The sequence below is a fragment of the Gymnodraco acuticeps genome, unplaced genomic scaffold, assembly GCF_902827175.1.
Source record: "Gymnodraco acuticeps unplaced genomic scaffold, fGymAcu1.1, whole genome shotgun sequence".
Taxonomy (NCBI): Eukaryota; Metazoa; Chordata; class Actinopteri; order Perciformes; family Bathydraconidae; genus Gymnodraco; species Gymnodraco acuticeps.
The window spans coordinates 3,079,548-3,091,956 of NW_022990501.1; the positions used below are offsets into that span (position 1 = coordinate 3,079,548).

General features: G+C 43.0%; 1 protein-coding gene across 1 annotated transcript; it reads left to right on the forward strand.

The window, feature by feature from the left end:
• Positions 1-777: 777 nt before the first annotated feature.
• On the forward strand, positions 778-11,109 carry LOC117552876. Its single transcript, XM_034226548.1, has 2 exons — positions 778-3,098; positions 11,038-11,109. The coding sequence occupies exon 1, from the start codon at positions 1,076-1,078 to the stop codon at positions 1,970-1,972; it is 897 nt and encodes a 298-aa protein (XP_034082439.1). The 5' UTR covers positions 778-1,075; the 3' UTR covers positions 1,973-3,098; positions 11,038-11,109.
• The last annotated feature ends 1,300 nt before the right edge of the window (positions 11,110-12,409 follow it).

Here is a 12,409-nt window from a genome sequence, read left to right on the forward strand (position 1 = left end):
AGGACGGCCAAAGGGGAGTAGTGGAGCAGCTAGTATTGCCAGAGAAACTACATACAGCAGTAAAGACTGCTCTCCATGATGATTCAGGGCATTTAGTGTAAGGTTTCAGCGTTAGAGTCTGTGAGCCTATTGTTTTGTGTTTATTCTGGTGGCCTTACAGTTTATTTTGATGTTGGCTCTGTCCTCTCGTTTCAGGTGTCATCACTTCCTGTCGTGGTGTGTCACTTGCCAGCTTGATTGTGATCTCCTGTTCTGGATTGTTTGCACCTGTGCCTCATTAACTGTTGTGTATATGTAGCCCTATTCTCCTGTTGTCTTTTGTCGGTTCGTCTTGTCTCTATACCAAGTCCATGTCTGTACTCCCTCGTGTAAACATTGAGCATACTAGTCGAACCTAGTGAACTATTGAGTATCCTAGTAGATCCTAGAAACCTTTTTCTTTGTAAAGTCTTTTCGTACTATTAGTTGAACCTAGCGAACTTTTGAGTGTCCTAGTTGATCCTAAAACCCTTTTGTATATTAAAAGGTATCTTTTGAAATCAAGAAAGAATCGTGCATCTGAGTCTTTGTGAGTCCTTCGTGTCATTTAGAATTCGAGAGGACGTTGCAAATGATAAGGGAGAGATTCTACTGGCCAAGAATGTTTCAAGAAATCAAGGCTTGGTGTGAGCAGTGTGAAAAGTGCTGTCTCCGGAAGACCCTTACTGCAGGCTCCAGGGCTCCCCTGGTCAGTATCCACAGCAGTGCCCCCATGGAGCTGGTGTGTGTGGACTTTCTGACTCTGGAGAAGTCCAAAGGTGGCATAGAAAATGTGCTTGTGGTTACAGACCACTTTTCCCGCTACGCTCAGGCCTACCCGACAAAAGACCAAAAGGCCTCTACAGTGGCTAAAACACTGTGGAAAAACGTCTTCTGCCGGTTTGGGTTACCTGCAAAGCTGCATGCGGACTAAGGGCGCAACTTTGAAAGTACAGTTGTGAAGGAGCTGTGTAAGTGCACTGGCATCACAAAGACTCATACGACCCCTTACCACCCACAAGGCAACGGGACCACCGAAAGGTTCAACCGGACCCTCATGAACATGCTGGGGACCTTGGAGCCACACTTGAAACCCCGCTGGCATGAGCATCTTGACGCAATGACACATGCCTATAACTGCACACAGCACGATTCAACGGGTTACACACCATACTACCTGATGTTTGGGAGACATCCTAGGCTCCCAGTGGACCTGATTTTTGGGCTTTCCACCGCAAGTGAGCCACGTGGATACAGTGATTATGTACAAATTATGTACGGCAGTCTGTCACAGGCATATGCACAGACTAATCAAACCTCTCGGCATGCTAAGGCTCAACAGAAAAAGCACTATGACAGAAAAGCAAAGGGTCAAGTCTTCATACCGGGGGATAGAGTCCTTGTCAAAGTATGTCAAGTGGAGGGACGGCAGAAACTGGGAGACAGATGGGAGGCACGTCCATACATTGTGGTGAAGAAACAACTCAACACACCTGCATATGTGATACGATTAGAGGACAGCGAGAGAGAGAGGGTGGTGCACCGCAACCTCCTCACACAGTGTATGTTCCTTCCAGTGGAACGAGCCAGTGAAGTGATAGGAGAAGAGGTTGAATCGGATGCAGCAGAGGACTGTGAGATCGATCATATAGAGGAAGTTGAGGAGAATGTGGGACCTGGGACACCAGTGGTACACGATGAGCCCAAACAAATGGAGGAAGTGGATGTGGATGAAGGACAAATGGATGAAGGAGATGAGGAAAGTACGACTGTGAGTGACACCAAATCACCTGACAAGGCTCCTAGGAGAAATCCACCAAGAAATCGGTGTGCCCTGAAGAGACAGTCATGTGAGTCACAAGTCCTGAGTTCGGAAGAGGACCAGAGGAGGAGAGAAAGGGGATGGAAGTTGTGGCAAAGGGCCAAAGCAAGTAGAGAAGCAGGACAGGGGTGACACAATCAAGCCACAACATTCTGACTGTTAAAATGTATAACACACACACATTTTACGAGACAATCATACATACAGAAAGGTTATTTGTTTCTCTTTAACTGTTTAAATAGTTTGTGCTACATGGCCTTTGTTGTATTTTGTTTGGCCTGATGGCTGGGACGCCATCAATTAAAGAAGGGGTAGATGTAAGGTAACAGCCTTGACAGGCCACTAGGTGTTGTTGTTGCACAGCAAATTGTTGTTTTTTGTCCATTGTGGGACACCGTATTTCTCTTGTTGTTCTGGGTGCGGCCACCATCTTGGCGCTAATGTTTGTATTCACTCCGCAAAAGGTGAGCAGTGTTAATGGCGGCAAATAATTGTACACATTATTATGTTAAAAACGTCCAAACATTCCATTTATTTAATTAATGGGTTAGTTTAAATGTTTATTTACCCGTTTGTGTATGTTTGGGAGTGAGATGTTTATGTTTTGTCTGTTCATTTGGTTATTGTATTGGTGAGCATGTAGCTAATGCGCTAATGTTTGTATTCACTCCGCAAAAGGTGTCAGAAGAGCTGCCATTGTGAAGAATAAATCACTAATCAGCATCTCCACCGCAATCCGATCTACTGTGTCCTGTTTTCCGCCCCTCTGCATAACATCCCATCACCAATAATAAACACAACGCAGAGTCCCAGGGTGTTCAGAGAGTCTACGGGACATTTGGGTTACATAATATAACAACTTTACTCTAAGTCCCTCCCGTAGACATCCTGCTGAATACACAGACACACAGCTGCAGAAGGGGATTCAGCCAGCCGACTGTGGGCGATGATAGGTTGGGCCGTGGGCGGGACGTTGCCAGGAGGTCAATGTCCCGCCAATGTAACCAGAGGGAGTTTCTCTACCACACCCCAAACACTGTGCTGTGCTGCTGTAGCTGCTTCCACCTGCCCTGCTTTGCTGTGCTGCTGTAGCTGAGGCCTGCTTCCACCTGTCTACCATCTACCTGTAGCTATCTGCAGCAGCTAACATCTAGCTGGAGCTATCTCACCAACAACAGCTTTCAGTATGCCACCAAAGAAGGTGCAGATGGACAGCAAAGAAGGACAACCAGAGGAGGATCTGGTCTCTCTCGCTCAGGTAACAGAGTTACTAAATCAGCAGAAATACATGTTTAGTTTTTTAGTTTAGTTTATTTATTTATAGTGTCGTGGACAGTCCCCATCGATGAACTGTCACAAAAACAGTAAATGGTGCAGCTTTAGCCGACATGGCTAATTTCCAGCTGTTGTCCCCGGCCAGATGGTAATAGACACCCTGAAAATTACAATATATCAACAGCATTAGTTATAAGAAAATATATAAAATAAAATAAAAAGGAGGAAAGACAAGTAGATACCAGTGAGAGGATAAAAGAGAACAATAAATAACACACGTTACTATATACAGTACATGTCATAGCACATCACAATCACATAACAGAAACGAGGGGCAACATCTATGATCACAACATGTAACACAACATGTAACACTCACGCCATACTCAACACAGACTAGTGTATGCAGGGGTAGTTCTCAGTGAACCATGTTTTTAAGTGAGCTGTGAAGTAGTGTTAATTTCGTTGACTAAAACTATGACGAAATATGTTCGTCAACGACCTTTTCTTCCATGACGAAAACGAGACGATGACGAGACGGCACCGACGGCAGTAAACAATAACTGCAACGAAATCATCATGCAATATCGTTGACGAAAAGTGACGAGACGAAAATTTAGTTAACTAAAAAAAAAATGATGCCAAAATCTCTCTTTACTTTCGTTGACGAAAAATGAGGAGACGAAATATTATCAAAGATAACGTTACATCTGATAGTCAGTTTTTTTCTCCCAGCAGTTCCATTTCCGGTGCTGCGGCTGGGCAGCAGCTGTGTGTCTGTGCTGCGCGCGACGGTAGATTTGAATTACACGGGGCAGCGGCACACTGTGAACTGTCAGGAAGACTCGGGTCTAACTCATGGTCTAACTAACCTTATTTAACAGAAAATAAAATGGCAACAACAGGGCTTGGGAGCAGTGGTCGCACTCGCGTTAACCGAATACCCCCCGTCAGCGCGAGTGATTGATAAATTGTGCACTCGACGGATAATAATGGATTATGACGGAAAAGTTACGATCCTGTCCGTCAAAATGACTGACAACGAAAAAGTCTAAAGTCACCACTGCTTGGGAGAAAGAAACTATGTGATATTTGGGCCCTTTTTCGCTACAATGAGGCGGAGAAAAATAGCGAATGCATTGTTTTACCAGAAGGGAAGCAATGTGGCCATAACACTGGTAAAAACACCACAAACCTGACCAGATACTCTCTGCAAAGCTGCATTCTTAATCATTCAACCTGTGTTTTTCATCAAATAAGGACAAGATATAATCTTATTTATTTATATATGCTAAAATGACAAATTATTGGTTTTGGCTAGTTTGACTGAAATGTTCTATATAATCTGATGACTAAAAAAGACTCAACAGTTTTCATTGACAAAAAGTAGACTAAAATAATTAGTTTTCTTTGACTAAAATAAGACTAAAATGCTCAGACTTTTAGTCGACTAAAACTTGACTAAATAAAAAGAGGATGAAGGTGACTAAATATGACTAAAACTAAAAAGGAAATTTAACACAGGACTAAGACTAAAACTAAATAAAAAAATAGCTGACGAAATTAACACTACTGTGAAGGTGGTATGTGTATGTATGTCTTTGATTTGAGTGGGTAGAGAATTCTAGTTTTGTATTGCTATGACCGAGAATGATGACTGACCAAAAGTACTCTTCCTGAATGGGACTGATAGGTCGCCACGTGTGGAGCTTATAGTGGTCCGTCTGGTGTTGTTACGTTGAGTAACCAATGAGTTAAGAGGTGGAGGGGCTGTATTGTGCAGGATTTTGTAAACCAGAACGTTGTTCCTATACTTTATTAAATCTTCCCAACTCAGGATGTTATGCTTGTTGAGGATGGTACCCGTGATGGGAGCGGTTAGGTTTCTGGTCCAGTACTTTGAGGGTTTGTTTGTACAGGGTTGCTAGTGGCTTCAGTGTGGAGCTGTCAGTTTGCCCCAGCTTGTGAGACAGTATGTAAGATGTGACATGATCATGGCATTCATGTATAATTTGGCAGAATTCAATGTCATTGTGTTTCTTATGTATTTAAAATTTGCTAGGCTAAACTTAACTCTTTGGGTCACTTTTTTTACTTGTGTTTTGAATGTTAAATTAGAGTCAATAATGATTCCAAGGTACTTAACCTGAGGCACAATGTTAATATGTTCACCTGAGATGCTTATATTTGACACAATGTTGCATTTTCTTTTTGTGAAAAACATTCCAACTGTTTTGTTGACATTAAGCTGAAGACAGGAGCGGTGTAGCCAGCTAGTGATCAGCACTAAAGCTGAGGTCAGTTTATCAGCAGCCTTTTGCTTTGTGTTGGCATGCACATATATCACCGTGTCATCGGCATATAGCTGTGTTTCCACATCAGGACAGACAGATGGCAGGTCATTAATATATAGGGAAAAAATAAGTGGACCAAGTATTGAACCTTGTGGTACTCCGGTGCTTAAGTCTAGAGCTGGAGAGAGTCGATTATTGACGATAACATGCTGACCAGTGAGGTATGATTTGGACAGAAGGACCTTATGGTTGACTGTATCAAAGGCTTTGCGTAGATCCAGAAATACTGCACCAACAACACCTCCTTTGTCAACCATTGCTTTGACCTTTTCTATAAAAAAGCAGTTAGCTGTTTCGGTTGAATAATTTGCCCTGAAGCCAAACTGCATGGGAAGTTGAAATGGACTGTTGTTTAAGAAGGAGACAAGCTGTTCTGACACCCACTTTTCAGCCACCTTGGATACTACAGGTAAGATGCGAATTAGGCGGTAGTTGTTGATGTTCAGAGGGTCACCTGACTTGAAAATGGGTGTTACAATTGCAGTCTTCCATGCACTTGGGAATGTCCCATGTAATACAGATGAATTGATTATTTGGGTAAGAGGGCAGACTAAGTCATCTTGCAGTGATTTAAGCATTGTAGAATCCATAGCGTATGTGTCCTTAGCTGTCGAAGTTTTAAGAGAATTAATAATTGCTTTGGTTTTTAATTCCGATATGGGTTGAATGCAAAAGGACATCTTACTTTCGTCGACTTTGATAATATGTTCTGCTCTCAAAGGAAAGTTCTGTGCAATCTCATCTACAGAGTTGATAAAATATGTATTAAAAGTAGGGCTGTCAAGTTAACGCGTTAATAACGCGTTAACGCAAAAAAAAATTAACGCCACTAATTATTTTAACGCGATTAACGCATGTGTATTTTTTTTCCTCGGCCGCCCCGTAGTTTAAGAGCGCATCGAGTTTAAAATACCATCTACAAGCTGATGCTGACAGCCCCGCTCCTGCTGCCTGCTTGCAGCAGACCACACTTCCACGCTCACCGGCAGGTACCGACTGGCTGTTGGGAGGACCGGGAGGGTGTGTGTATGTGTGGCCCGAGCGAGCGAGAGAGAGACCTTACGTGCATTGTTGTTGTTAGCATCCGGTGCTAGCTAGCTGCGCTAACGGCTATAAGGAGCTGTTCAAATGAAAACAGAGGAGCGACATTTCGCCACAACTGCGCCGAGCACTTGACTTTATGCAGGAAGCCAGACAGTGGGACATTGTACGAAAAGTCAGCACACTCAGCACGGATAGTGTGCAACATGATTGCAGCGTCCAGGCAGCTCCCGTTCGAGCATATGCCTTGAGTTGCACATAGCACACACGCACGCACACACACACACACACACACACACACACACACACACACACACACACACACACACACACACACACACACACACACACACACACACACACACACACACACACACACACACACACACACACACACCATTTGTATTGTATTATTGTATGAGAGAGGTTCCAGATTGAATTGAGGCGAATATTTGTAATGTTCAGAGGTTGTTGTGTTTAATATTCAAGAGAATATTTGACATTGTTCAAATGATAATAAACATAAGCATAAAGCATATTTGTCCACTCATATGTTGATAAGAGTATTAAAAACTTGAAAAATATTCCTCTAAGGTACATTTAGAACAGATAAAAAATGTGCGATTCATTTGCGATTAATCGCGATTAACTATGGACAATCATGCGATTAAATATTTTAATCGACTGACAGCCCTAATTAAAAGCTATGGCAAGTTGTTCTGGGTCTTGCACTAGGTTACCATTCTCTTTTAGTTCTAGCTGCTTTTTTGGTCTGTGCTTGATTCCCAGTAAGTTTTTAATCTGTTCCCAAATTATTTTAGTGTTACCTTTTGCCTAATTAATTATTGTTATGAAGAAGTTGGCTTTGGCCTGTAGCAACTAGATTACTGCACTCTTACAGCAGCAACAGGAGAACTTCAGAGGCTTTGTTAAAATGATTATGGATTCCACTAACACGAGACTGGATGCCATTACAAGGGAGGTTCAGGAAATCAGGTCTAGCATTCAATTTACTCAAAAGGATGCAGATGACATGAAAACTCAAAATGTGAAACAGTCTGTACACTGTAAGTCTATGCAAGCTGACATCTTGAAAAATAGTGACGGTCTGTCAGCTGTCACTGACAAAATAGAATATGCAGAAGTATCGGCCGATATCGATGGGTGACTGATCGATCGGAGCATCCATAGTCATTAGTAGATGGCCCTTCAATCTCTTCTTGAAAGAGGCTCTGGACTCTATTTCAGCAAGGTAGTTTGGCAATGAGTTCCATTCCTTTATAGCTCTATAAGACAGAAGATTTGTCCAGGGTTTAGGTGCCAGTAGATGGCCTGATGTACACTGAACAAAAATATAAATGCAACACTTTTGTTTTTGCTCCCATTTTTCATGAGATGAACTCAAAGATCTAAAACATTTTCTATATACACAAAATAACCATTTCTCTCAAATATTGTTCACAAATCTGAAAAAATCTGTGATAGTGAGCACTTAATATCATATCAATATGCTGATTAGACAGCATGATTATTGCACAGGTGTGCCTTAGGCTGGTCACAATAAAAGGCCACTCTGAAACGTGCAGTTTTGCTTTATTGGGGGGGTCTGGGGGGGTCCGAAAACCAGTCAGTATCTGGTATGACCACCATTTGCCTCACGCAGTGCAACACATCTCCTTCGCATAGAGTTGATCAGGTTGTTGATTGTGGCCTGTGGAATGTTGGTCCACTCCTCTTCAATGGCTGTGCGAAGTTGCTGGATATTGGCAGGAACTGGAACACGCTGTCGTATACGCCAATCCAGAGCATCCCAAACATGCTCAATGGGTGACATGTCCGGTGAGTATGCTGGCCATGCAAGAACTGGGATGTTTTCAGCCTCCAGGAATTGTGTACAGATCCTTGCAACATGGGGCCGTGCATTATCATGCTGCAACATGAGGTGATGGTCGTGGATGAATGGCAAAACAATGGGCCTCAGGATCTCGTCACGGTATCTCTGTGCATTCACAATGCCATCAATAAAATGCACCTGTGTTCCTCGTCCATAACATACGCCTGCCCATACCATAACCCAACCACCACCATGGGCCACTCGATTCACAAAATTGACATCAGAAAACCGCTCACCCACACGACGCCACACACGCTGTCTGCCATCTGCCCTGAACAGTGAAAACCGGGATTCATCCGTGAAGAGAACACTTCTCCAACATGCCAGACGCCATCGAATGTGAGCATTTGCCCACTCAAGTCGGTTACGACGACGAACCGGAGTCAGGTCGAGACCCCGATGAGGACGACGAGCATGCAGATGAGCTTCCCTGAGACGGTTTCTGACAGTTTGTGCAGAAATTCTTTGGTTATGCAAACCGATTGTTGCAGCAGCTGTCCGAGTGGCTGGTCTCAGACGATCTTGGAGGTGAACATGCTGGATGTGGAGGTCCTGGGCTGGTGCGGTTACACGTGGTCTGCGGTTGTGAGGCCGGTTGGATGTACTGCCAAATTCTCTGAAACGGCTTATGGTAGAGAAATGAACATTCAATTCACGGGCAACAGCTCTGGTGGACATTCCTGCTGTCAGCATGCCAATTGCACGCTCCCTCAAAACTTGCGACATCTATGGCATTGTGCTGTGTGATAAAACTGAACATTTTAGAGTGGCCTTTTATTGTGGCCAGCCTAAGGCACACCTGTGCAATAATCATGCTGTCTAATCAGCATCTTGATATGCCACACCTGTGAGGTGGGATGGATTATCTCAGCAAAGGAGAAGTGCTCACTATCACAGATCTTTTCAGATTTGTGAACAATATTTGAGAGAAATGGTTATTTTGTGTATATAGAAAATGTTTTAGATCTTTGAGTTCATCTCATGAAAAATGGGAGCAAAAACAAAAGTGTTGCATTTATATTTTTGTTCAGTGTACATCAGGCCATCTACTGGCACCTAAACCCTGGACAAATCTTCTGTCTTATAGAGCTATAAAGGAATGGAACTCATTGCCAAACTACCTTGCTGAAATAGAGTCCAGAGCCTCTTTCAAGAAGAGATTGAAGGGCCATCTACTAATGACTAGGGATGCTCCGATCGATCAGTCACCCATCGATATCGGCCGATACTCACTCTCTACCGATCGATCGGTGCTCTCTAAACATGCCGATCGCGAGAGCCGATCGCGAGAGCCGATCTTATGACGTAAAATACATGACACTTTTCTCTGTGTGCGGCAAAACAAGCTCGCCAAAATGGCTTCACCGGTCTGGCAGTATTTTAAGGTGTCCGAAAAAGACAATAAAATAGCGGTATGCAACGTGTGTGAAGCAGAAATCCTGCAGCTCCGCCCGCCGGACAGGTAAGCGGGACGAAACACACAAGACCTAACACACTTAGCTATTTTATCTACCTCTGGAACAAGCTAAACTAGTTATTATAAATATATTTATTCTTCACTGTCGGGTCACTTATTACTAGATCAGTGAGCTGCATGAGATACTGACAGGCTGTCAGGAGAGAGAGAGAGGGGGAGAGAGGGGGGAGATAGAGAGGGAGAGAGAAAAAGAGAGCGCTTCCGCTCATTTCTCCCGTGTTATTATCCAAAGTGAATGTAAACTTGAATAATGTACATCATTTGAATGTAATAATTAAGTTGATTGTTGTTTGTGGAAGCTCCAGTGAATGAGCCCCATTAACTGAGTTTAAACATCACTTTAAATGGAAGATTTAAAGTGATGTTTAAATCTTCCATTTAGGCCCCGCCCACTCGATCGGATCGGCGATCGGTATCGGCCGATACTGATTCCGGCGATCGGCCCTGAAATTGGCGATCGGAGCATCCCTACTAATGACCATGTACCCTTGTGAGCTGTGAACCCTAATTTAATTTGATCTCATTGTTTTAATTGTCGGACCCCAGGAAGAGTAGCTTTTGTCAAGAGCAAAAGCTAATGTGGATCCTTAATAAACATAAACATAAAGCATGCCCACATTTTATTAATGACGTCAAGACCTCAGCAAATTTGGATCAGGTCCGTTGTACCCCCTTTTTTTTAGATGTGGGTAAGGAGGAAAAGAGAGAGGGTTGTATTCTCTGACACTTTGTGAGTCTCGTTACACACCGACACATATTTATGTATAGAAGACATCAAAAATTACTTAAAATATAGTACCTTATATTTCATATTTTTTCCCTTTAGACCCTTGCGGTTTATTCTTAAAAATCCTTACCCTTACCCATCCCCCATTTTCCCTCTGCTGGTCTATGGCCTTGTAGAGGGTAACGGGGTACAGAGTCGCTGAGATAAGCGGGGGAGTGCATCTGACGAAGAGATAGGTTGTTGTGCTCCCTATCGCTGTTTCTTATCCTATATCTAATAGAACTGCTCGGGTCTTGATAGATTGAGTGGGGAAGTTCATGAGATCTTTCTAGAGGGTTATCAAGAATAACTTTTATCCAATGACCTTTTCCCTCTCTGTCTGTGTCTGTGTATTCTCTTGTTCCGATTTTGTATCTATATCTACGCCAGGAACCGGAGTCGAGGCTGATCCTCTTGCTGTAGTCCTGTGTCTTGGATCCTCTATCCTGAGTTCTGGATTAAGTCGTGGACTTCGGGTCGTGGCTGAACCTGTCTCTGCGGTCCTGCCTTGGGTCTCGTCATGCTGCTTCCCTGATGGCTTCCACAGGATTGTAGCTGACATCCTCGTGGATTCATCTTCTTATTACAGACACATGCATTTCCTAACATTCGGTCTATATGCTGTAAAATGTATTATCTCTTCGATTTACACACGGCATCTATTGCACGTCTGTCCGTCCTGGGAGAGGGATCCGTCCTCTGTTGCTCTCCCTGAGGTTTCTCCCATTGTTTCCCCTTAAACTGTGGGTTTTCTCTGGAAGTTTTTCCTTGTACGATGTGAGGGTCTAAGGATAGAGGGTGTTGTTTTTCTCATACTGATATTCTGAACAATCTGTGTTATTGTATTTGCTTTAAAGTGTCTCTACTGTAGGCTATTTTTATTATATGTACAGCACTTTGGCTCGACCAAACATCGTTTAAAAATGTGCTATATAAATAAAACTTGATTTGATTTGATTTGAAAAGTGAATTTTGCATAATAGATGACCTTTTATACTAATTCTGTCATTTAAAATGAAATAAAAAATATATAGTAAAGAAAAAGGTTCTGGTTTAAGCGTCATTTTGATGTACAGGTTTTGACTTACAACATGTAAGAGGAAAAATATGCATTTAAAAAAAATAATGTATGTGACCTGTCCCTTTTAAGGTTTGCTTGCCGGGTCCAACACTAAAAATAACTTCACATATGTGACAGGAACGATGACCTTCAGCTAGATGGAGGACCATTCTGCTCTACTGCTAGCAGATGGGACACCAGGCTAAATAGAGTGCACACACACTATCAACAGACAATAATGAAGAAGCAGTAATATAATAATGTATGTCCATAATTCGCTAATGACGACTCAGTGCCAGGGTATTCTGATACAGGCCTGCATGCCCACACTTTGAGGCCGAGGGATTGTAAATGTCAGTGGCCTGTCACTCAGACTCAGTCCCACATGGGCAGCGACATGGAGCACGCCTAAAAGGGGGGAGGCGGGGGCAATGGAAGGACAGACATTAGCTTCCTGTTATGAAGAACTCAGTGTCCAACTGTCAATCTCTGGATATGTTCGGCACACTACTTTACCACATTATACATTTCCAAAATTATTTTCAGCGCCTGATTATCCCCCTATTCACTGCTGGATGCTGCTGATTGGTTCCCCCCACTGAATAACATTTTATGGTCTTCCGATTGGTTGTGGTTCAAATTGCTTTTCCCCGATTTCAGTGGGGTTAAGTAGAAACGGAAAATGAAATGTATCAGAATCAG